The sequence below is a fragment of the Manis pentadactyla genome, chromosome 3 (assembly GCF_030020395.1).
Source record: "Manis pentadactyla isolate mManPen7 chromosome 3, mManPen7.hap1, whole genome shotgun sequence".
Lineage (NCBI taxonomy): Eukaryota > Metazoa > Chordata > Mammalia > Pholidota > Manidae > Manis > Manis pentadactyla.
Genome location: NC_080021.1, coordinates 84,838,482 through 84,861,565, shown reverse-complemented (window position 1 = coordinate 84,861,565; position 23,084 = coordinate 84,838,482). Strand labels below are relative to the sequence as shown.

General features: G+C 36.2%; 1 protein-coding gene across 7 annotated transcripts in view; it reads right to left on the bottom strand.

The window, feature by feature from the left end:
* Positions 1-1,427: 1,427 nt before the first annotated feature.
* The window catches only part of PCMTD1 (protein-L-isoaspartate (D-aspartate) O-methyltransferase domain containing 1), a 69,662-nt gene continuing 48,005 nt past the window's right edge, over positions 1,428-23,084 (bottom strand). For 6 of the 7 annotated variants that reach the window (XM_036878888.2, XM_036878887.2, XM_036878891.2 and 3 more), the window contains 3 exons: positions 17,355-17,526; positions 13,221-13,344; positions 1,428-4,475 (listed from right to left, as the gene is read on the bottom strand). In XM_036878888.2, coding sequence (XP_036734783.1) covers positions 4,108-4,475; positions 13,221-13,344; positions 17,355-17,526 — 664 coding nt within the window. In that variant the 3' untranslated portion in view covers positions 1,428-4,107. Of the gene's footprint in view, positions 4,476-13,220; positions 13,345-17,354; positions 17,527-22,116; positions 22,309-23,084 lie in introns of all 7 variants that reach the window. The other variant, XM_036878890.2, reaches the window with a different exon arrangement.

Sequence of the window (23,084 nt, the reverse complement as noted above, 5' to 3'; positions counted from 1 at the left end):
GCCTAGACACAGAGGACAACATATGAAAGCTTAATTATGACTAAGTTAACACTGCAGATCAGAGGAGGAAAAAGGGATTTTTCAAAAAGTGATGCTGAAACAACTGACAAACTAAGTAAAAAGAAAGAGGAACTAGACTCTTGTATCTCTCACTTTACACAAATATTAAGAGCAGGAGTACTATAGACTAAAGTGTGAAAGACAAAAACCATAGAACTGATAAAAAAAATACAGGCTAATATTGTCTAGATCTTGGGATTAAGGATGTGGGAAGACAAATCTGACACAATTAGAACTGAACATGTCAATTCATCAAAAAACACCATAAATAGAATGAGAACAGAAAACTCAAACTTAGAAAAGATATTTGCAGTACATCATATGATCTACTGACAACGCATCATATCCAGACTAAATAAAGAACTCCTACAAGCAGATTTTTAAAAAGCTACCCATTAAAAAGTTTACAGAAGACTAGTATGGGAACTTCACAAAAAGGAAACCTACAACTGAGAAATACTAGAAAAGACAAAAGACCTTCTTAATAAGTAACAAAGTCACTATATCATTTCACACGACCAAACAGACAAAAATCATTATCAAATGTAGGTGAGGATATGGGTGATTGGAACATTTAAACACTGTTGGAAGGAACATACATTGTTACACTATTTTGGGAAAGAAATTTGCACCGTCTAGTACAAGTGACTATAAACATATTCTATGACCCAGTAATTCTACTCCTCGATGTACACATTAAGGGGACTGGCACACATACAGCCAGAAGACATTTTGAAAAATGTTTACAACTGAACTATCGGGGGGAACAAATGTCCACCAACAGTAGAATGAATAATTAAACCTGTTGTGAATGTAACATAACTGTTTGCCATATGACCCAATCACAGAAAGGTCATGTGGAGTGAAAAGGAGAGCTGGAGAAGAATGTAGGCAGTATGGTTCCCTTTATACAAAGTCAAGCATGTATGAAACAAAATAATGTACTGTTTGGAGATACAAGCATGTGTGGTAAAAGTACAGCCAAATACAAGTTCCCTGTTAAACACACAAGGGTTACCTGAGAAGGGAGGACTGAGATGAGATGGGGAAGGGGCACACAGGAGGAACACCGGACACATGGTCGGTGCGCACACGGTCGGTGTGCACACGTACTTCGCTGTATCCTGAACTGTTATTCCCTATACTTTACACATACCTTACAAATATCCTTCATATTTACTGAGCATTTTATAAAAGTAAATTTTTAAAAAGCTCTTCTCTCGTCAGAGGTGGCAATAGTCAACAGGAACTGAGATGTCCAAATACAGACAGTTGTATACTATAATTCAGCATATATTCCTAGGTAAATGGAGAGTTTCTAAAATAAAAAAGAAGAGGAAAAGAAGCCAGGCCACTGGAGAATGATGCTTAATTATATGCAAGTTTATTTAAAATAATTTTCCAAGTCTTCACATAATTAACAGCTTTTGCTTCATTTTTATCCTCCTGAACAGCTAGAAACCAACATTTACATTTTTTTATTTTAACCATTATGTATACTATTTTAATGACATCTTTCTTTAACACTACAACCAAATATGTTGACCAATAAGCAGTACAGATTTAAAGTATCTTCTTAGTAATTAACGGTGTTAACAGTTTCTTGGGATTTATCATATGCTGGATGCTATTCAAGCTGTCTTCAACTAGCTGACTTATGAAAATCATGCCACCTTCCTAGGCCTATTGTCTCTCTGCAAAATAAAAAGGCTAGATTATTAGATTATTTCTATTTGTTTTATCTGGCTGTAAGACCCCATGAATATATTCCTCATATCAATTTTACCTCATCTTTGTTACTTCTCTACCTATAAATTATGCATACTCAAGTAAACATGAAGCCATTAAATAAAAATACAAACCCAAATATTCTTAATCATTCTAATATACTCCCATTAACAGATGAAAGGGCTTTCACTTGAATTTTCATTTTTATTTCTACTTCATTATTTAAAGTCAATAATAAAGTCACAACTGTAAAATGTATGCATTTAAAAACATAAAAGATACACTTCAATGACAAAAAATATGTAATGATGATGAAAATACACACTTTGCCAAGGTCAACAGCGTGAGTGACAGTATATAAAAGTGAAACTTCAAATATATCCTTAACCAAAACTTATTCCTGATTAGTAAAATTATCATTCAAGAGTATGTATGTGTACACATCTGGACACCAGCTCCAAAACGACAAAGTGTGTGTATAGGGGGAGGGTTAGATAAAAAATATGTAGGTACCAGGAATCCAAGACTAAACTTCTGAAACTAACATTTAATTCAAAATAAAATGAACATTTCTAATAGATGACAACTATATGAAACTTTTTTTTCCTTGATAGAAATTAGATGGGCCATTTCTTAACACCTTAGTACTCATCTAGAAAAATTGTGGAGCTACCCCCCAGCTCCTAACCCTTTGCCATAGCCACTGCTATAAAACAACTACCGTCCATGAAATTACCTTTCACATTACTAAAATATCCTCATTTACTTGGTATGATTCATGCTTAGAATATTTCAAACACTTGTTTTTAGAGGTGTGGAATTTACCAGAGCTTTTTGAAACCATCTATATATTAACAATAATTGAATCTGTGCAGAGAGATAATAATCCTTTCACTATATAGCCACTGGGTTTCCTTAAGCATATCTGATCAGCTATTTTAACAGTGTTGCTGGTGGTAATAAGTAATATCTCAAATTTTTCCTTTTAAAAAATATATAATCCATGTAACACTAAGTAGTAAATATGTCACACTGTATACTTTCTTAATAAGGAATGACTGTTTTCAGGCCCTACTAGGAAGAAACAAAACTAATAATGGCATTTACTACCTGTCTTATCATTGTTAAGCTATGACCTTTCAAATGATGAACAGTTTTAACTATGTGGTATTAAACAAAAAATGAAAATGAAAATGATTTTACAAAAAAAAAAGTACGTTAAATGAGCACAACATAGGTCCCAAGGATTACACTATGATTCTGAACCAGATTTTCAAAGCATAAAGCACCTACATACAATTTTTATGAATGTCTAGCTCAGCTCTACGTTGTCAAAGATGAATATTCAGATGAGCTGAAAGTTCCATTTGCTAAAGTGCGCCTGCTGACCTCATCTGCTCTGGCCCTGCTGCAGCCCCAGAAAGGAGCCGTCACTCACTCACTCACTCACTCACACTGCCTGTGCCATGGACAGTCATATGGGACAATGGATTTTTAAACTGAATACTTTATAGACTATAGGAAAAAAAAAATCCTAAATATACTATCTTCTAAAACTCCAGAGAGTAAGATAACCTCATTATTTTTAAATACTGAAAATGTAAAGGGTCCATACAAATTAAAAATTGTATTAAGTATGTACTTTTAACTTTAATATTCACTGACGTGCTCTTAAAATCTCTATGAGAGAAGCAGATATTTTCCCCATGTCTTTTGGCAATAGAGTCAAAAGCAAAAAATAGCAGTGCTGTTGAATTCCATGAAAAATTCTTTGTTTTCTTTTAAAGCTAAATTATTCAGTATCTGTATTGTTATTGCACTCATATATTGCCCGGAATACATCTATCGCAACTCAGCAACAGTGATTGCAACAAAAGTAAGGTTACTGGGTCTACAAAGTATTCGATTTCCTTATTAGGTAAGAAAGTTTTCAAAGGAAATGCAAACAACAGCAATTCAAATTAGTATATGCTTAACATTATTTAACCGTATATAAAATTAAATCTAACCCTCACCACTACAAATCTGTAAGGAGTCAGAAAAGGATTTACAGTACACAAAGTCTTGACTATTGTTGCATTCCACTCTTGAAGTCACTCTGAGTTAAAACAGCAACTTTTCCAAGATTTAAAGAAAATATATTTTATAAAAGGTTTTAATCACTGAATAATCATTTTTATTACTAAAACAGAAACAAATTATATTTTCCATTATAATTTGTTCTGATGAAAGAAAGAATTCTCTCTCCTTTATCTCCTAGCAAATGCTACATTTTCAAGACTAAAGGAATTATCAGTAGGCATTCTTTCTTGATCTAAGTTATTTTTCTCTAAAATATGTCAAGTAAGCTTTTAAAGATTCGGGGAGAGGGAGCTTCATGATTTTTTCTCTCAGTAAATTCTGAGGGGGCTCCTCTGCTTTCATGGCTTCACTATGGTCTTTCTCCTCCTCTTCTTTGTTATCCTCTTCCATTTTTTCATCCTCTTCACTGTCTAGAGGCTGAGGAATAAGCTGATTACCCACAAATACGTAGGTGTTAATTCTCTGCTTAACTCGCTTTCTTTTCCTTTTGGGTGGAGCCCTCTGAGGAATCCCCTTGGCCTGCATCTCATCATTTATGAAATTTCTAAGTGTGCGTCGAATGTAAATGCGAGCCAAGTCCTGCAGATTCCTGACAGCACAGGGGGCTAAAAAACAAACAAAAAAACACACACATACACATGAAATATAAAAAGTAAAATGTTATATATTATTCATTTCTTCCTAGAACAAAACATGTATTCTTAGTGAATGTTTGGTAACACAAACAGTATAGTATAAAAACTCTAACTTTCATCTTACAAAGTTTCCGGGTGCTTACTCTATATCAAGCACCACTGTAAATGCTGAGGACAGTGGACAGTGGAGAGGTTTTTATGTATAAATGTGTATGTGTGTGTGTGTGTGTGCCCTTGTATATGCATGAAAAGTCTTTGGAAGGATAAATCACAACTTAAAAGCAGAGTATGTGAGAATTAAGCACTAAGGGGACAAAAAATTGCAAGAGATTTTACTCTACATTTTTGTTTATACTTTTTGATATTAAAAACCATTGAAAGACCTATTCAAAAAACTCAAAGGCAACATTTGGAGCTGCCTCAGTGTGAGCTTTTCCATACACATGCACACATGCACACGCATGAACACACACACGTACATGCAGTTTCTTTCTGTAAGTCAACAAGTAGAATTGGTTCACAGGCAAAGGGCCACCAGAAATCATGCTGTAAACAAACTCTTTAATAGCCCAAAGAAACACCACAGATTCCTTTAAGTTACTGATGTTTACTTCTATCAATTAGAGCTGTCACATACCCTGTCAGCCTTCATTCCCAGCTCTCAGATATGTAAATACATAATCCCTAGAACCACATACCTTCCTTCCTAGCCCATCCCAATACTTTACACAGAAACAAATTCTCTAGTCTCCACCTGGAATTCATTTATCCTAGTTTCTATCCCTATCAAAATAAAGCTATTATTAATAATCTTTCTCCAATTCCTAAAGAAAACAAAGCCTAACCCTCTTTAGTTAAACAACATTCAATTTTTTTTAAATTTCATTTCTATTTTATTTTACCCATATTATTGATTTTATTTATGTTTACTTATTTAATACCATTTGTTTTTTATTTCTTTACTTTTGGTATTTTTTTCTGGATACCTCCCTCCAAACTTCTTTCTGTAACATTTAAAATCCTGCCTTCTTATTCATTCATACATGGTGTCTTTGCCCCCAGACTGAGCCTAGGAGGGGAGGGGCTGTGGCACCCAGTCCTTTGCTCCCCATGGGACCCTCAGGCACCTGCCTTGTGCGCAGCACCGTCCAAGTTCACGGCCTTCTGTGGTCTTCCCACCTCCCCTAGTGCCTTGGCTTTGCCCAATCTTAAGCTGGATACACCCTGCAGCAGCAGAATGATTTTTTATATAACCTCAGAGTGGAGACATTTTAGATTGATTCAAAGATCCCTTAGCACATACCTATGAGCTCTACTGAAACCTGAAAAGGAAAACAATTCCAAGAGCCATCCTGGGCAGGTTCAGCTAGAACCTGTTGCACTGTCTGGGCCTGTCCCCAGTGATGCAGAGAGAAACCCAAACAACCTGAGTTTGAGTCCTGCTTCTGCCAGTGAAGCACTTTGTGAACACAGGTAGGAAGAAACATATGTGAGATGTCATCCCTTATATGTTAAAACATATAAAATACCACCTGTTCTGCTACTCCCACAACTGTTCATTAAGTTAACATTTACTCTACAACTGTGTGTTAACTATATGCCAGGTACTGTTTAATAACTCATTTAGATACAGCAGATGATTTAGACCAAGGAAATCCCTACTCCCAGAGCCTGTATGGTTCAGGGAGGGGATAGATTAAACAATAATTATGGAAAAAGAAAACCAGGGGATATGGAAACACCACCAACAGCCCAGAAAGTAACATGAGGCAATGGCTACTTCCAACTGAGTAGTTCACAGGCCTCCCTGAAGAAGTCCTGTCTGAGATGGGATTCACATGACATGAGGAAACAGTCGTGTTAAGTGTCTTGGTGCAGAGGGAATACCAGGGCGTTAAGAAGCAAATGAGCTTAGCTTGCTCAGACTGCTGAAAGGCGACTAACAGAGATGAGTTTGGGACAGGAGGAGAACTGGAAGACAGCTATTGCGCCTGGTCTTGCAGGCCTTGGTAAAGAATGCACATTTTATTTGCCACGCAGCTACTCAAAGGCTTTAAGATGGCAAGGGTTATAATACAACAAAGATGACACTCCAGCTCCTCTGTGGAGCAAAGGTTATAAAGAGAGGGAGCAAGTGGCTGCTGGAACACTCCAGTGAGCCATCTGAGATGTGGCCACACTTTGAGGGAGATGGGAGTAGGGAAGAGTGGCAGTAAAGATGTAGAGAAGTGGACATATTTGAAATGTATTTTGAAGATAAGATGGACAGGGACTGGATGGGAAGTTTTGGCTCAAGCAACCAGATAAATGCTAATGTCAATTTGCTGGAATGGCAAAGAGGAAGAATAGTTTGGGGAGAAGAAAAATAAAAAATTTGCTTTGTGTTAAGTCAAAATGCCAATTACATATCCAAATGGAGATTCTAGGAATAACAACATACCAGTCACGATTTCAATGTTTCTATGAAGTAACTCACAGCTAAACAGGAAGAGTGAGCAGAGAGGTTAAATAACTCACTCAGGTCACAAGAGGCCATAGGTGACATGAGTTGGGACCTGAATGCTAGCCTCTGACTGTGGAGTCTATGCTCCTTTCCCACCACAAGCAGTTAAACCATGATTCTGGGACTCAGGTGAGGATGAGAGCTGGAGACAGAAACCTGGGAGTCATCAGCCTATGTAAGATGCAAAGACCCAGGAGTGCCCAAGAGGGAGTGGAGACGGAGGAGAAGAAAGGTCTAGGCTGAATGAGCTCTGCAAAAGGGGAGGGTGGACAACACATCTGTAAAAGAGTTTAGGAAGTTATAAGGAGCTCAGACACAGAAGCCATAATTAGTCTGCAGCTGGTCTTGGCTTGAGTCGTCACATTACTGATACTCTTTTAACACCTGAACTATGTTCTTCCTCTGCCAACACTGTCTGCTACCCCAGGGACAGACAGAATGAGAGTCAGAAACCTTACAATCCTACACTGTCAGAATATCAGAACTTCATAGAACCAAGAAGACCCGGAGCAGAAAAGGATTCAGACTTGACTTTAGTAGCTTCTCACTCTGAAGTCCTCAAATAGCATCCACATGAGCTTCATCTAAAAGTTCTTCTAAAGGACACAAAAATTTTGAGATAATTCTCAGCTCTACCTATTCAAAAATCCCAATGCCTTCTTTTCTTTAACACTCTTGTTTCCTATTTTTTCAGTTATGAGATAAGGACTAAATAAACCAGACAATACTAATCCTGACTGCTATCAAACCTTACTTTGAATTGAAGTTTTCACTCCAAAATTACAATTAAGGTCATCTCCAGGACATGCATAAGCTCTATTTGTCTCCCACAAGGCAGTCTTGATATAGACTTTACAGGACCCTAGCTGTCAGCACTCTCATTTTTATTTGTTAACGAGATTGAAAAGGTCATTTAGGTCATTTACTTGGGTGTGGATGAAATGAAAGTTCCTGTGGCCAGGATTCTCACCTGGCCCTGGCGGGCTAGCTCACTACACATGTGTGGGCAACACATTGCTACTGACTCTATATAAAGAGTTCTGCCCAGTACTCTGCGCGAGCCAGTGGCACAGCTGCAAGGCTGGAGGAGAGCAGAGCAGAGGATGGAGTGGTGCCAGTGCTGAAGACAGAGGTGCAGAGGACAGCTGTGCAGGTAGAGAGACCCAGAGGCACAGACCAGCTTGCTGCATGCAGACTCGCTCTGAATGAACAGGATTTTAGTGACTGACCTGTCACCTGGAAATAAAGTTGGGTATAAACCTTTCACCCCAAGATCGTTCTACTGCCATGTCTTTGGTCATACTGAATCCATAGTGAACTTGCCCAGAGCTGAAACCCATTAGCAAGACACGGTCAAACCCACAAAACCAATATTTTTTGACAATTTTTAACCTACAAAAACAGTTTCATATAGTTCAGTGTGGTGCAGTGCCAGTTTATGAAGTCTTTTTTGTCCCTTATGATACTGTGACTTGTAATAAGAAACATTTGGCTTCCAGTTCCTGACAGAGCTCCTACACTTGGAATTCCCTAAGCAGGAAGAGCACACAGGTGAAAGGAGTGCCTTTTATTATTCCTAAGAAGTTCCTTTCAACCACTCCTGAGTTTATGTGAATATTGTTGAGGTGTCTTTTTGCTAAGCCCCAGAAGATGCTGGGCTGGCTTCCAAGGACACCACCAGGTGATTAGTGGGCTGGAACTTTCCTACCCACCCCTGTCCAGGTAGAGAGGGTATGGAGGGTGAGCTAACCACCAATGGCCAAAGATTTAATCAATCAAGCCTACATAGAAAACCCTAATCCACGGGTTCTGAGAGGATCTGGAGCAGCAAACCTGTGGTGATGATGGGAGGGTGATGCACCCTGACAGACATGGAGGCCCTGAGTTCTTCCCACAGCCTTGCCCTAAGCATCAACTCCATCTTGGATGTTCCCTAAGTTGGATTCTTTATAATAAACGTTGATCTAGTAAGTAAACTTTTTCTGGGTTCTGTGAGCCTCTGACAACATCAAGTTTTTAAGAGGCTGTCTTGCCAATGGGTTTCAGCCCCAACCAGGTTCGCTATGGATTCAATGTGACCAAAGAAATTGACAGCAAAACGTTCTTTGGGGTGAAAGGGTTTATTACCCAGCTTGTTCTCCCAGCGGTAGGTCGAGCACTACCATCTGTGCCTCTGCCCAGCGCCCTGGGCCAAGCTCTCTATATAGCGCAATAATAGCTTATTGCCTAAAGGTGTGGAAGCGGTAGCCTAGCAAAAGGCCAGTTACATCATCAGGTGGTTTAAGTTCAGTGAGGAATCCTGGCCATAGGAACCCCAACTTCCCCACAGAGGAGGTCACAGGAACCTCTGGTTTATAGCAGGCTGTCAGAAACCCAGGTGACAACCTCACCTTGTGAGTGGTGGCTGAAGCTAGAAGAGGAAGGAGCAGTTACAGGATAGTTACTTAGCCTGTGGGGTCTGTGCTAATATAGGTTAGTGTTAGAACTGAGTCAGATCTTAGGGGACACCCAGTTGGTGTCTACAACAACTGAAGAAGTGCTGGGAGTGGACACCCCACACATCTGCACGACAGGGGTGCTTAGTGGGCAGTATATAGAGCAAACTTTTCTTTAAGATGTGATAATTTTTTCTTCACCCCTTATAAAGGGCCTGCCCTCAACTTTTAAGCAGTTTTTGGAATATCTTACACCAAAAAAAAAGAACTATGATTTTAAGTTGAATAAAAATTAGTGATGAACTTGAGGAAAAGTTACAAATACAATTTAGTAACTATTTATATTAGCAATTTCATAACTACAAAATGTATTTGCTTTTTAGGGTTTTTGTGGTATTAACATTATTTCATATTTTAACTCCCTAGAATTAATGAAATGTTCTCTGAACAGAAAGAACAGAAAAGTTTTATTTTAACAGAAAAGGTAACTTGTTCTTATTCTCCACACACTATTAAATTTTGACCAATAAAACTTTATTCATTCTGTGAACATTACTCTATTAAACTCTTATTACTTTTTAAAAAATCATTATTTCTGACTTGTTTTTACAAATTGCCATTGGTAGCTGATGACTTTTTTCTTTTTATTATAGAAATTTTCAAATCTATGCATACAAAAAGAGTCAATAGTATAATGAACCCAAATAGACACTCAGGTTCAATTATTCCTTATAGCTAATCTTACACTTCATCAACATTCCCATTTCCTCCCCACACCCCACCCCAGATAATTTTGATGGAAAATTTACAAAAGACCATTTCACCTGTAAATATTTCAGAGCTATGATGGGGCATTTTTAAATTTAGACTCTTCCCCCCCATTTTAACCTTTTCCACCAAATTTATTCCTTCTTTACAGTCACAGTTATGTCAATCAATCTAACCAATGATGGTCTTATTAACTACCTGTATCTATTCGTGTTGACAGAAAGTGAGGAAGAACAAAAATTGCTCTTTTTAGCATATCACCATCCATGCCATTCATAGCTCTGTTAGTATAAAATCACATTCACAACTAATACTCTCAAAAGGCAACTACAGGAAAAGTGTCAGATAAAAAGAGGAATGCTGAAGGTTCTAACAGTGGAAGCTACAAAGTAAAATACTTAAATAGCTACTGACCAGAAATGTACAGGGGGCATTATCAGCACCCTTACATTATGGTTTAGGCCACTGCCAAAACCAAACTATACCAGGGAACTTTTTCATGACTTCTTTATGACTCTCCAACCAAAACTGTCATTAATAAATTATAATTCTTGTATTTGGAGAATAGGAGGGAGAAAACAGCTTTAATTTGTTACTCTTATGCTTTTAGCAAGGAGTTTAAAAGTATTCAATAACTGCAAAATACTAGAGTGTCCTATATCATAGAGCATATATAGTTATATATAGAATACATCTCCACATATACACATACACACATGTATATATGTGACGGTGTGTGCACAGTCTCCTAAAAAACAGTTCACTGAAATAACTGTGTAATGCTTATGAGGACAAGTGACAATTACTTAATTCTGGTGCTAGAAAGAAACAAGTCCCATTTGGTCCCAGAGCACACCCAGCATGTGTCTGTCTCTCTTTGACTAGGCTGGAAGGAAATTTAATTAAACATTCCAGCAGAGTAACTTCACATTTCTAAGAGAATGAATGTTTTTTGATATTCCTCTGTATTTTTAACCATTCTTATTTTATTTTTCATTGTCCTTATACTCAAGTTTCCTTACATCATAGTTTTATGTGGATTTGATGTGTACATTGACTCAACTCATTTTTGTAAATAGCATACATTAGTAATAATTATATTTGAAAAAAATGGTCAATAACACTTCCTGATTTATGGAAGTTTCAAATTTTTTTTTTAATTGAATGCCTAATTTCTAAGTGAGACCAAAGTAAGAGCACTGTGTCAGAATGTATGAATCTTACAAATTCGGAAAAGAGGGAGAACAGGCCTCCTGTAGAGAAGGGTGCTAGTTAAGTAAGCCCTTCTCCCGGGGACTGGGGCAGAGACTTCCATACCATGGACCCTCCAAGTGAACCCTATGGCAGAGCCACATGGCTCTCAGTGTCACTACACGCATTCCTACCACAGCAGCAGGAATGGCTTGGAAGGTTTGTGGGTGTGAAAGGAGCAGCTGGCCATGTGGCTCCATCCTTTCCTTCTCTGTTCCTCCAGGATATGTCCACTAACTAACAAGCACTCACATTATGCTCTGCTCACTCATGTACTTTCAGGCAAACTCACATGGTGGAGGGACGGCCAGGAGTTGCCTGCGGATGTATAAGTCTGTCTGACTTAGGGGTGCTGACCTAAAACATATTCTCCTACCTACTTGGTTGGTAAGAAGAGCTCACATGTCAATTACTAACTCTTTGACACCCAAGTCCATCTCTCCATTGATAAGAATATGAGAAAGGAAAAAACAGGTGTAATTTACTATAATTTACTCTCAAAGTCCCAACACTACTCTTTATTAAGCAACTATTATTTGCTAGGCACTTTATAAATAGTGCTTCATATAATTCTCAAAACCACCCTAAGAGACCAAAAATCACATAGCTCAAAAGAGAGTAAAATGAACACTGAAAATAAAATATCTCATAAAGCCAGGATCTCATGAAATAAGTTCATTTAAAATGCAAACTAAAGTATGATACTTCCTAAAGCATGAGTTCATTTTTGGTAAATAACTCCACTTATTAGTATCAAAAGTCATTTAATACCACTCTCATCTCTTTTCCTCGAGGTCTCAGTAGTTCTCTGTAAGCTGACCACGCCCTTCTTCTTGAAATATTTTCTTTCTTGGTTTTCAACACACTGCACACACTGCTGTCCTCCAATGTCTCTTGCCCTTCCTTTGCTTACATGTCTTTGTGCTTTACCTCCGAATTTGGGGGACCCCAGATCCAACCTTGATACCTTGCTCTTTCTCCACCCTCCCCTAAGCGTTCTCATCTATTCTTAGTTCACAATGCATCTCTGTGCAGATGCTTCTCAATTTGCACCTCCCTTGTGCAGCAGGTTCTGACTACCTGACATTTGAATGCTAACAAAACACTCAAATATGGCCAAAATAAAGTATCTGATTGTCCTCTACACTTATTTCCAAACTCTTCCACCCCAATCTTCCACATAGCAGTCAACAGCACTAGCTGCTGTTAGCTAGCTGCTCAAAGCAAAACTTTAGATCTCTCATTTTCCTTTACCACCATCTCCTATGTAGTCCACTATTTTTCTACCTTCCAACAACTCTATCCACATCCACACTGACTCGCTCGCTCAAGTGTAAGAAAGGTCTTGTATGATCTATCCTTATAGTATACCCAGTGAGCTTCAACTACCTTGAAACTTACTCCTGGTCTTGGAATGACCAAGTTCTTTTCAGTCTAAATAAAGGCTTGTGTTTGCTCTCTCCCTATGTATTGAAAATGTTGCCAAATTTACTCTAAGGAATAAATTCACAACTATAATTAATTCAGTTTTTGATTGACATGCCCTTTCTTTTCACATTTCCGTGAAGGCAGCTAACAGGGTTTGGAGCAAGGTAGGGGCTTTATAAGAAAAAAAACAATGTTTTAAAATAGATCCACTGAATAAATTATGGCATATCTATTTAACTCTTCATAATAATATAATCTGTTAAATCCCACACACAAGAGTTGAACAACATTAAGTCACAGCTCAGTCAGAAAGGGCCAGTGGTTACTTACGGAGTCCCACTGAATCAGGTTTGCCATTATCATTCTTACTTGGTTGCACAAGTGGAGCAAATGAAACAGCAAGGATATTCTTACTTTCCCAAGTGTTTTGTCCAGTTCGCATAATTTGTGTTAACTATTTAGAGGGAAAAAAGAAATACAATAGCTTAATCCCAGGAATATGGTCACCTTATAGTCCCAATTTTGTTTTAATGGAATAATTGCCAGTGATTGCTATATAATCACTTGTATTTGAATTCAACCAAATTACTCTCATTTAAATGTTTGACACAAAATAATACAAAAGCCATCACAAATATCCGCAGCTCATGATAGTATTTCAAGGCAAATGGAATATCCAAACATGGCTAGCTGACTCTGCTTGTCTTAAGTGGGCTTTGGTAGCATCCAGGGGTATAATTCCAATTGATACCTGCCCTTGACTCCCAAAATGTCTCACAGAGGTTCAGTTGTTTAATTAAAGCATTACACTAATAAAACCATGTTTTGATCATGTACCAATGAGTCAACTTCATGATTTTCCATGATCATAGTAAAATATAACTTCTGATTCTAATCCCACCTTGATATTTCACAAATAAATGTAATTGGCCACAAATGGATGAGAAGTTTTACCTACTCAGCAAACACCCACTTGGAAAAAGATACCAGTCCAATGCATGGCATGATCAAGTTGAATTAGTATCTTCAATTCATATTATAAAAAACCAGCCCATTATATATTTTGGTAGTATAATAGTATATAATAAATATTTAATAAAATACCAATGGGAAGCCATATCTTTTCTTTTTTTGATATTGTTAATGTACAATTACTTGAACATTATGGTTACTAGACTCCCCCTATTATCAAGTCCCCCCCACATACCCCATTACAGTCACGGTCCATCAGCATAGTAAGATGCTGTAGAATCACTACTTGTCTTCTCTGTGTATACTGCCTTTCCCATGTCCCTGCCCACTACATTATGTGTGTTAATCGTAATGCCCCTTTTTCCCCTTAACCCTTCCTTCCCACCAATCCTCCCCAGTCCCTTTCCCTTTGATAACTTTAGTCCATTCTTCGGTTCTGTGAGTTTCCTGCTCTTTTGTTCCTTCAGTTTTTGCTGTTCTTATACTCCACAGATGAGTGAAATCATTTGATACTTGACTTTCTCTGCCTGGCTTATTTCACTGAGCATAATACCCTCTAGCTCCATCCATGTTGCTGCAAATGGTAGGATTTGTTTGGCCTAATAATCTTCTTACGGCCTAATAATAATTCCATTGTGTATATGCACCACATCTTCTTTATCTATTCATCTATTAATGGACACTTAGGTTGCTTCCATTTCTTGGCTATTGTAAATAGTGCTGTGATAAACACAGGGGTGCATATGTCTTTTTCAAAATGGGCTCCTGCATTCTTAGGGAAAATTCCTAAGAGTGGAATTCCTGGGTCAAATGGTATTTCTATTTTTAGTTTTTTGAGGAACCTCCATACTGCTTTCCACAATGGTTGAACAAGTTTACATTCCCACCAGCAATGTAAGAGTTCGCCTTTCTCCACATCCTTGTCAACATTTGTTGTTGTCTGTCTTTTGGATGTTGGCCATCCTAACTGGTGTGAGGTGATAGCTCATTGTGGTTTTAATTTGCATTTCTCTGATGATTAGCAATGTGGAGCATCTTTTCATGTGCCTGTTGGCCACCTGAATTTCTTCTTTGACGAACTGTCTGTTCAGCTCCTCTGCCCATTTTTTAATTCACTTATTTGCTTTTTGTTTGTTGAGGTGCATGAGCTCTTTATATAATTTGGATGTCAACCCCTTATAGGATATGTCATTTATGAATATATTCTCCCATACTGTAGGATGTCTTTTTGTTCTACTGATGGTGTCCTTTGCTGTACATAAGTTTTTTAGTTTGATATAGTCCCACTTGTTCATTTTTGCTTTTCTTTCCCTTGCCTGGGGAGATATGTTCACGAAGAAGTCACTCATGTTTATGTCCAAGAGATTTTTGCCTATGTTTTTTTCTAAGAGTTTTTGTGGTTCTATGACTTACATTCAGGTCTTTGATCCATTTTGAGTTTACTTTGGTGTATGGAGTTAGACAATGATCCAGTTTCATTCTCTTACATGTAGCTGTCCAGTTTTGCCAACATCAGCTGTTGAAGAGGCTGTCATTTCCCCATTGTACATCCATGGATCCTTTACTGTATATTAATTGACTATATGCTTGGGTTTATGTCTTGGCTCTCTATTCTGTTCCACTGGTCTATGGGTCTGTTCTTGTGCCAGTATCAAACTGTCTTGATTACTGTGGCTTTGTAGTAGATCTTGAAGTCAGGGAGCATAATTCCCCCTGCTTTATTCTTCCTTCCAGGATTGCTTTGGCTATTCAAGGTCTTTTGTCATTCCATATGAATTTTAGAACTATTTGCTCTAATTCATTGAAGAACGCTGTAGGTATTTTGATAGGGATTGCATTGAATCTGCAGATTGCTTTAGGCAGGATGGCCATTTTGACAATATTAATTCTTCCTAGCCAAGAGCATGGGATGAATTTCCGTTTATTAGTGTCCTCTTTCTCTTAAGAGTGTCTTATAGTTTTCAGGGCATAGGTCTTTCACTTCCTTGGTTAGGTTTACTCTTAGGTATTTTATTCTTTTTGATGTAATTGTGAATGGAATTGTTTTCCTGATTTCTCTCTCTGCTAGTTCACCGTTAGTGTATAGGAATGCAACAGATTTCTGTGTATTGATTTTGTATCCTGTAACTTTGCTGAATTCAGATATTATATCTAGTAGCTTTGGAGTGGAGTCTTTAGGGTTTTTTATGTACAATATCATGTCATCTGCAAACAGGGACAGGTTAACTTCTTCCTGGCCAATCTGGATGCCTTTTATTTCTTTGTGTTGTCTGATTGCCGTGGCTAGGACCTCCAGAACTATGTTGGATTAAAGTGGGGAGAGTGGACATTGTTCCCAATCTTAAAGGAAAAGCTTTCAGCTTCCCACTGTTAAGTATAATGTTGGCTGTGGGTTTATCATATATGGCCTTTATTATGTTGAGGTACTTGCCCTCTATACTCATTTTGTTGAGAGTTTTTATCATGAATGCATGTTGAATTTTGTTGAATGCTTTTTCAGCATCTATGGAGATGAGGGGAAGCCATATCTTAAATGTTTGAAAATGTATCATTAAAGGAAAACAGAAAAAGATTGTTTATCTGGGAATCTCAACTCTGGGAAGCATTCAAGTAATATTTTTTTTTTCAATATCATTTTTTAATTAATGTTTTTATATTATGTCTCTTTAATAACTGGCAAAGAATGTGCTACAGAGCACAGTGCATAATAATGGTGAACCACTGGGCTGCAAATAACATGTTTTGAAGTTAAGGGACCCCCTCCTACAAAATACATAAACTCCAAAATGATCATGCCAGGTGCCAGTCATCTTAGACAACAGATTTCCTACAGTACAAACCACAAGGTGTTATAAACATTCTCAGATTTAGGCTAATATTAATATTAAAGATAGTTTTTTAAATGCATTTTTATGAATTTGCAATTTGTGTTTGAAAAAGGTCCACCCATTTTCTGAATAGATTAGTATTTCATACTTTTATTATACCTAATAATTCCAAACAAAAGGCAGGAAAATAGCTGAAAAGTATTTACAAATGAGTCTACGTAGCACTAGATGAAAATTTTTAAATTTACTCATTTCTTTAATGGAATTAAACCGTTCAAACACAACCCCAAATAGCATTTCTTTTGTATATGGTCAAAGAATTAATGAATGGTAGAAACTGCACAGCTAGCAGAGACTATCACACTCAGCTAAGTATCCCAGGTGAGGAAAAGGCAGACAGGAGCAGCTTGGAAACTACCCTACAGGTCATAGCTAAACTCAGGTGAAACCAGCCTCTTAAAATCCTAGTACAGGGCTCTTTCCTCTATCTACTTTGGTTAAATAATTAAAAGTCCATTTCAAGTTGTTTCTATATAAATAGACCTGTGAAGAATTTTTTCTTCATTTAAAAATTACACTGTACCTTTCACTGATGTAACATTTCCCATTTTACACTGACATGTTTTGTGTGTGTGTCACTGCACCAAAGGACAGTAGAAGTTACCTGATCTTCTATAGGCATGACTAGAATGCCTCCAACTTTTAGTAATATTTTCATGTAGTTTTCATGGTCTTTCTGGACTCCAGCTCCACAATAAATTCGATCGTACTGATGACTGTCTGATGCTATCTGGAGGCAATTACCAACCACAAATGCAGGTTCACAGAACTCAAATCTACATGGAAAAAAACAAATGTATTTTAATTCATTTAAACAAAAGATTACATCTAAAAAAATTAATATAATCCAGTTCTTTGAAATACTGAAGTTACCAAAATTAATTATAAGGATAAAATATCGTTATGAAATTTAAGTATCATATTTATAAAGTTTAGCACTGATCAAATGTACTGATTTATTATCAATGATACAATACAGGTTTTGAAAATATTAACCTATTTTTTTGCCACACTTAAACTTAAGGCTTAAAAAATGAATGTAATGAAAAGCCCATCACAACACCAAACTTGTGATACCCCACAAATGATCTATCATAAGGATGAGAATCACAAGGTCAAACAAATGAGAAAGGCTTCACTTTCCACTGCCTTTTCCAAAAAAGTGGAAGGACCAGTAGACATGAGAAGGGATCATGCAGTATTCCTCTGTTTGACATTTCTGCTGTGATTAACAGTGGCAAAGCTTTGTCAGGAAATGACGCCAGTGCCCTGCCCGTACCCTTACAACCACTAAGATTAGGAAGATTTCCCTAATGAGTTTTAGCAGAGTTTTGTTACAGGATTGGGACAGAATAGTGTTTTTCTTTCTCATGCTTTGGCCCTTGTGATCTCCCTATGCAACAAGCGATATGGTTTCAAAGCTAAGACATTTTATCCAGGCCCCCTGTTCCTGGTTACAGTGTTGGTTCATGGTATATATATATAGTTATGCTGTCACAAATTAATCTATTTAGACTTCTACTTTATTCCTACATTCTGAGAAATCTGAAAATAATCTCTAACATATATAATTAAAACCCCAATGCACTAATAAAACATGTAATCCTTTTTAAAATTAATTTAGGGAATATCCTTTCACATTTAAATTGATTAAAGTTAATATGGCACAGTAAAATCAAGGTATCATTTGAGGATGAAATAATTTACATTAAAAGTTTTGGCATGCAGTGAAAAATGACACTGATTGAATCACTTTTACTTTGTAAAACATATTCTCCCCTTTGGTCATTAATAGACTTACTACATGACAAGTTTACATTGAAATTCGCTAAATCACAGACACACTATGATCACTGATATTTAAAGAAGAGTTCTCAATCTCCTAACTTCTCCACAGAGGGGCAGATGGGGTGGGTGAACAGGGTACCCACTGTGCATACCTCCCCACCCCCACCACTAAGCCGTCATGATAAATGTCTACGAACGCTTCAAGCTACAGTTCAAATATTGGCTTTGCAATGAAATTTTATTCAACTTAATAATATCCCATTCTTTCTACTTGCGTAGTACATACAAAATTGTAAACGTACATAGGCACCATTTATAACTTCTCTTTTATCAAGACAACTTAAATATGGCCAAAATATAGTTATAGTTTCTTGGCTTTTAAATAATCTGATATTATGGATCACATGGTTTAATCATTTTATCAAACTCACTGTAAGCATTCTTTAAAAAAGACTATTATTTTCAAGGAAGTCTAAGTCTTCATTCTTCTAAAATATATTTTAAATAATTCAATTTTATAACAATTTAAGTCAGTCTTGTAAATGTCAGTGTAAATGTGAGCAGGGAATTTAAATTAAAAAATCTGAACTGTTAAACCTCTTATCAAGTCTATTAAATCAACTCAAAACTATGTTTATGGTTTTATAAGCTTCCTATTCATTAAAAAAACGTGACAGCTTAGAGAACTATTACCCAGGAAAATACTATTACAAGGAAACAACTTAAAATAAAACCATTTATCGTATTAGTGGTACTTTATACGTTCTCATCCCAGCAAAATAAATTAAAAAGAAGTTAGTGCCTGATTCTAAAATCAAAAGTGTGACTCTAGTCAAGTTACCTAATACTAATAATTAGTACAGTACAGTAAGTCAGACACTATTTATTGAGCACCAGTTGCATGTAGACTGTAAATGCAATGGGAAACACTCCTGCCAACATATAGCAGAAGGAACAAACATCAATCTCACTAATTAACGATTAATTTACAACTCTAATAAATGTTCTAAAGGGAAGGAACACAAATCTGTAAATCTAAGAACGAAAGGAAACTGAACCTGGGGACTCAGGGAAAATTTCCCTGAGAAATGACAAACTGTGGTCTAAAAGGAGACAGGGCAATCAAGAGCCACACTATCTAGGATAATAGCAACTAGCCACATGTGGACATTGGGCCCTAAAAGCGTTGCCAGTCCAAACTGAGATGTACTGTAAAGATAAAATTAACATGGGAATTCAAAGATTTAGTACAGAAAAAAAAGTATTTTTTGTATTTCTGTGTGTGTATATTTCAACAGCCACACAAACTGAAAATAATAACTATCCTTGTACTTATCACCTATAAACAGGAGCTTCAAATATTTTAACACAACCTTCCTTTTGAAACACTCTCCTGGTTTTTCTGTTATCTCTTTGAATATTTTTCCTGAGTTTTAACTGTATCTCCATCACCTACTGTACTTACTAAATAATTGAGTCATATAAGGAAGGAATATAAATGTTTGTCAACTTTTCCACCTACCAACTTTGAATATAAGCTCAGATTTGATAAATATGCTAATCACAAAAATATCAGGACTAGGAGAGAATCTTGCCCAGAAATAGCACATAAAAACATGTACCTATGTATGGCACTCTCTGTATCAGTACAACTGTTCATGTTTTACATTAGGCTACTGTAAAAAAAACTGTAGTATCCTGCTACAAAACACGTGATTTTTTTCTCCCAAAATGCCAAATTCAAATGAAGTAAAAAATAGAACAAACCTTTGGCTTTAATGAATAAATCAACTGTCCTATGACTGAAAGGCATTTTTTGGGGGTCTTTCTGAAGATCTTAAATAAGCCACCCTTATTCTTGGGGAAAAAAACTTACTGTTTTCCCTTCAATGTAAACTGAACAAATATATTTGCTTTTACTTAAGGAATATTACAAAGCATTAGAGAGTAAATAATTTCTACTAATGCAAATGAAACATACGTCTAACAAATGCACATAGGGTCTTTACACTTTCATTTAACATGTTTACATTAATTTCCTTTACAACAAGAATCAGATTTGAAAGTTTAGTTGAACTTGAGACAATATCCCAAGAGAATGAGACTATTTTTAGACAGAAATAGTAAAACTTCAAGAATGTAAGTAAAATCGAGGAGAAAAGTATATTTTTAAATATTGGCATTAAGACATCTAGAACAGTAGAAAATTCATATGTCAAATACATTACAAAAACATTGTAACACCACCAATTTAGTACTTTTAAGAAAAATGTCTACCAGAGATAGTGTCCCATCTGGGAATTATTTACTATAACTATGGCTTGATCTTTTCTACCTATAGTACATGGAGCCTTCATATTAATAAATGAAACAATTCTCAAATTGCATATACTTAAAATATTTTTTAAAAATACATAAATAGGTTATAGGTTATCTTTCCTAATAAAGGACTTTTTGGATGAGCTTTAGTATATCTGACTAGGTACATAGTTAAGGCTTTATACATTTATACTCTAATACTAAAATTATGGTATGATTTTATAATAGTATTTCATGTAAATAAATTCATACAAATTCTACTGCTATCATTTTTTTCAGAAAGCTATCATTAAAATTTTTCAGGCAAATGTTTATGGATATGCTCACGGCCGTTACCACATCAGGCTCAACTCATATATATGAAGAATTCAGTGACTGATAGAAGGCACAGATGACAGCTACCATGTTATTATCAGAATAAATTACAACTCCTATAAATTCCTTCAATGTAGAAAAGAAAATAGAACATATTCTTCCTTAGGCTTTTATTGTCTAAAAGCCGCATCTTATCTAGGTTTCCACAAATCTCTATAGGCAAAGGACATATTTCAATTTTTAATTTTGAAAATGACAAATACAATTTCTATCTAATCTGGAAGACTTCAGCAATAAACTAACCAGAAGTTTTCAGTTTGTTACAAAATAGTACTGTACTATTTATAGATTTACACATAAAATCTAGGTTAAAATTAGTGAAAGAAAAAATAACAATTTTACCTTTTCACATCAACCAAATACTGAATGAAACTTGGGAAGGGGAAAACAACAAAAAACAGCAAGAGGTGTACAACATGATACCTCCTATGTGATTGTAACTGTAGTTATAAAAGTATAGTTTATTGTTCTTTTCCTAATTTTTATAGTTGGCTTAAGGGAGTTCATTAAAATTTCACAGTAGTAAAATGAAAAGTAGGATTCATTTTTATTCTTTGAAGAAAATTTCCAAAACAGAATTTCCTAGAAATAACTCGAACTCCTAATAACACTAAATTATACCTCCTAACAGTATGTTAAACAGTTTTGAAATGTGTGTAATAACTACAAAGTCATTCACTTTAGACTTATAATCATTTATTGATTTGAACCTGAAAAATCTAATGACTGTTTTTAGGCTCTCTTACACAGGGCAGGAAAAATATGTGACACTCTTACTAAAATGTACACTGAAACTCATCTGTGGGAAAATATGGAGCACATATGTATCTTGCTTTACAACATGAATACTTGTCCAAAATAACACCAGGATTCTAAACACTTACCTTAGCAGTGGTTTTCTTTGTAGGTGCATGTTGGAATATCTTCATCTTGAGATGGACAGATGATTTCGTTCACAGCAGGGACCTTGCCAACTTGCCCATATAATTCTTTTGATAAGCTGCTAGGAGATCAGGGTGACCTAGCCTTGCCCTGCAGCTTCCCTCTTAGACGGATAGTCTAGGTCTAGGAGCTGACTGAGAGTAGAAAAAACAATATTCCCCTTCAATACACTGTTGAAGTGGGGGCTGACAATTTGCACACCTAGTTTATCATGTGCCACAGGATGCTGTCATTGAAATTTTAGACAATTATTCCAATGGAATAAAGGATTTCAAGGGCATAGGAAAGAATCCTACCTTGTTCTCCATACCTCATCCAAAACAACTTGCCAAATTAATCAAAGAAACTTATTTTTCTTAAAATACTTTGTCAAATATACATTTTGAGTTTTACAAGCTATGACTGCTTGGTTAAAACAAGATAAAACTTCAGAACTATTCACTGGGAAGAAAACCTAGGGAAATGTTAATCTTTTGATCTCCAAATGAAGTTACACCATTCAAAAACTCTTACAGTCAGTAATTGAAGTATTAAATACAAAAAAAAAAAGATTTTACCTTTTCAAGTGTTTTCCCTTCCAACTGCATCAAACTTATCTCAGAATAATTCAAGCATTATTTAAAGCAAAGTGTTAAGAGAATAAACAGAGTGAGTGGTGTTTCAATAAATGAAGCTCTAAGAAAATCCAAAGGATCAAAAGCCAATCTCTAACCATTTTATAGGCAACATGACAGGTACATCACATAAAAGTGAAACTCCATGTATTTCAACAATTTCTTCTCCTAATCATCTGTTTGAAGCCATCAAACTTTTTGCCATGCTATTTCTAACTGAGGTTAAAATATATAACCAATAGCCCTGATGACTATTTTTAAGCATTTCTCCGTCCCACCATTTGGTATTTGTGCAT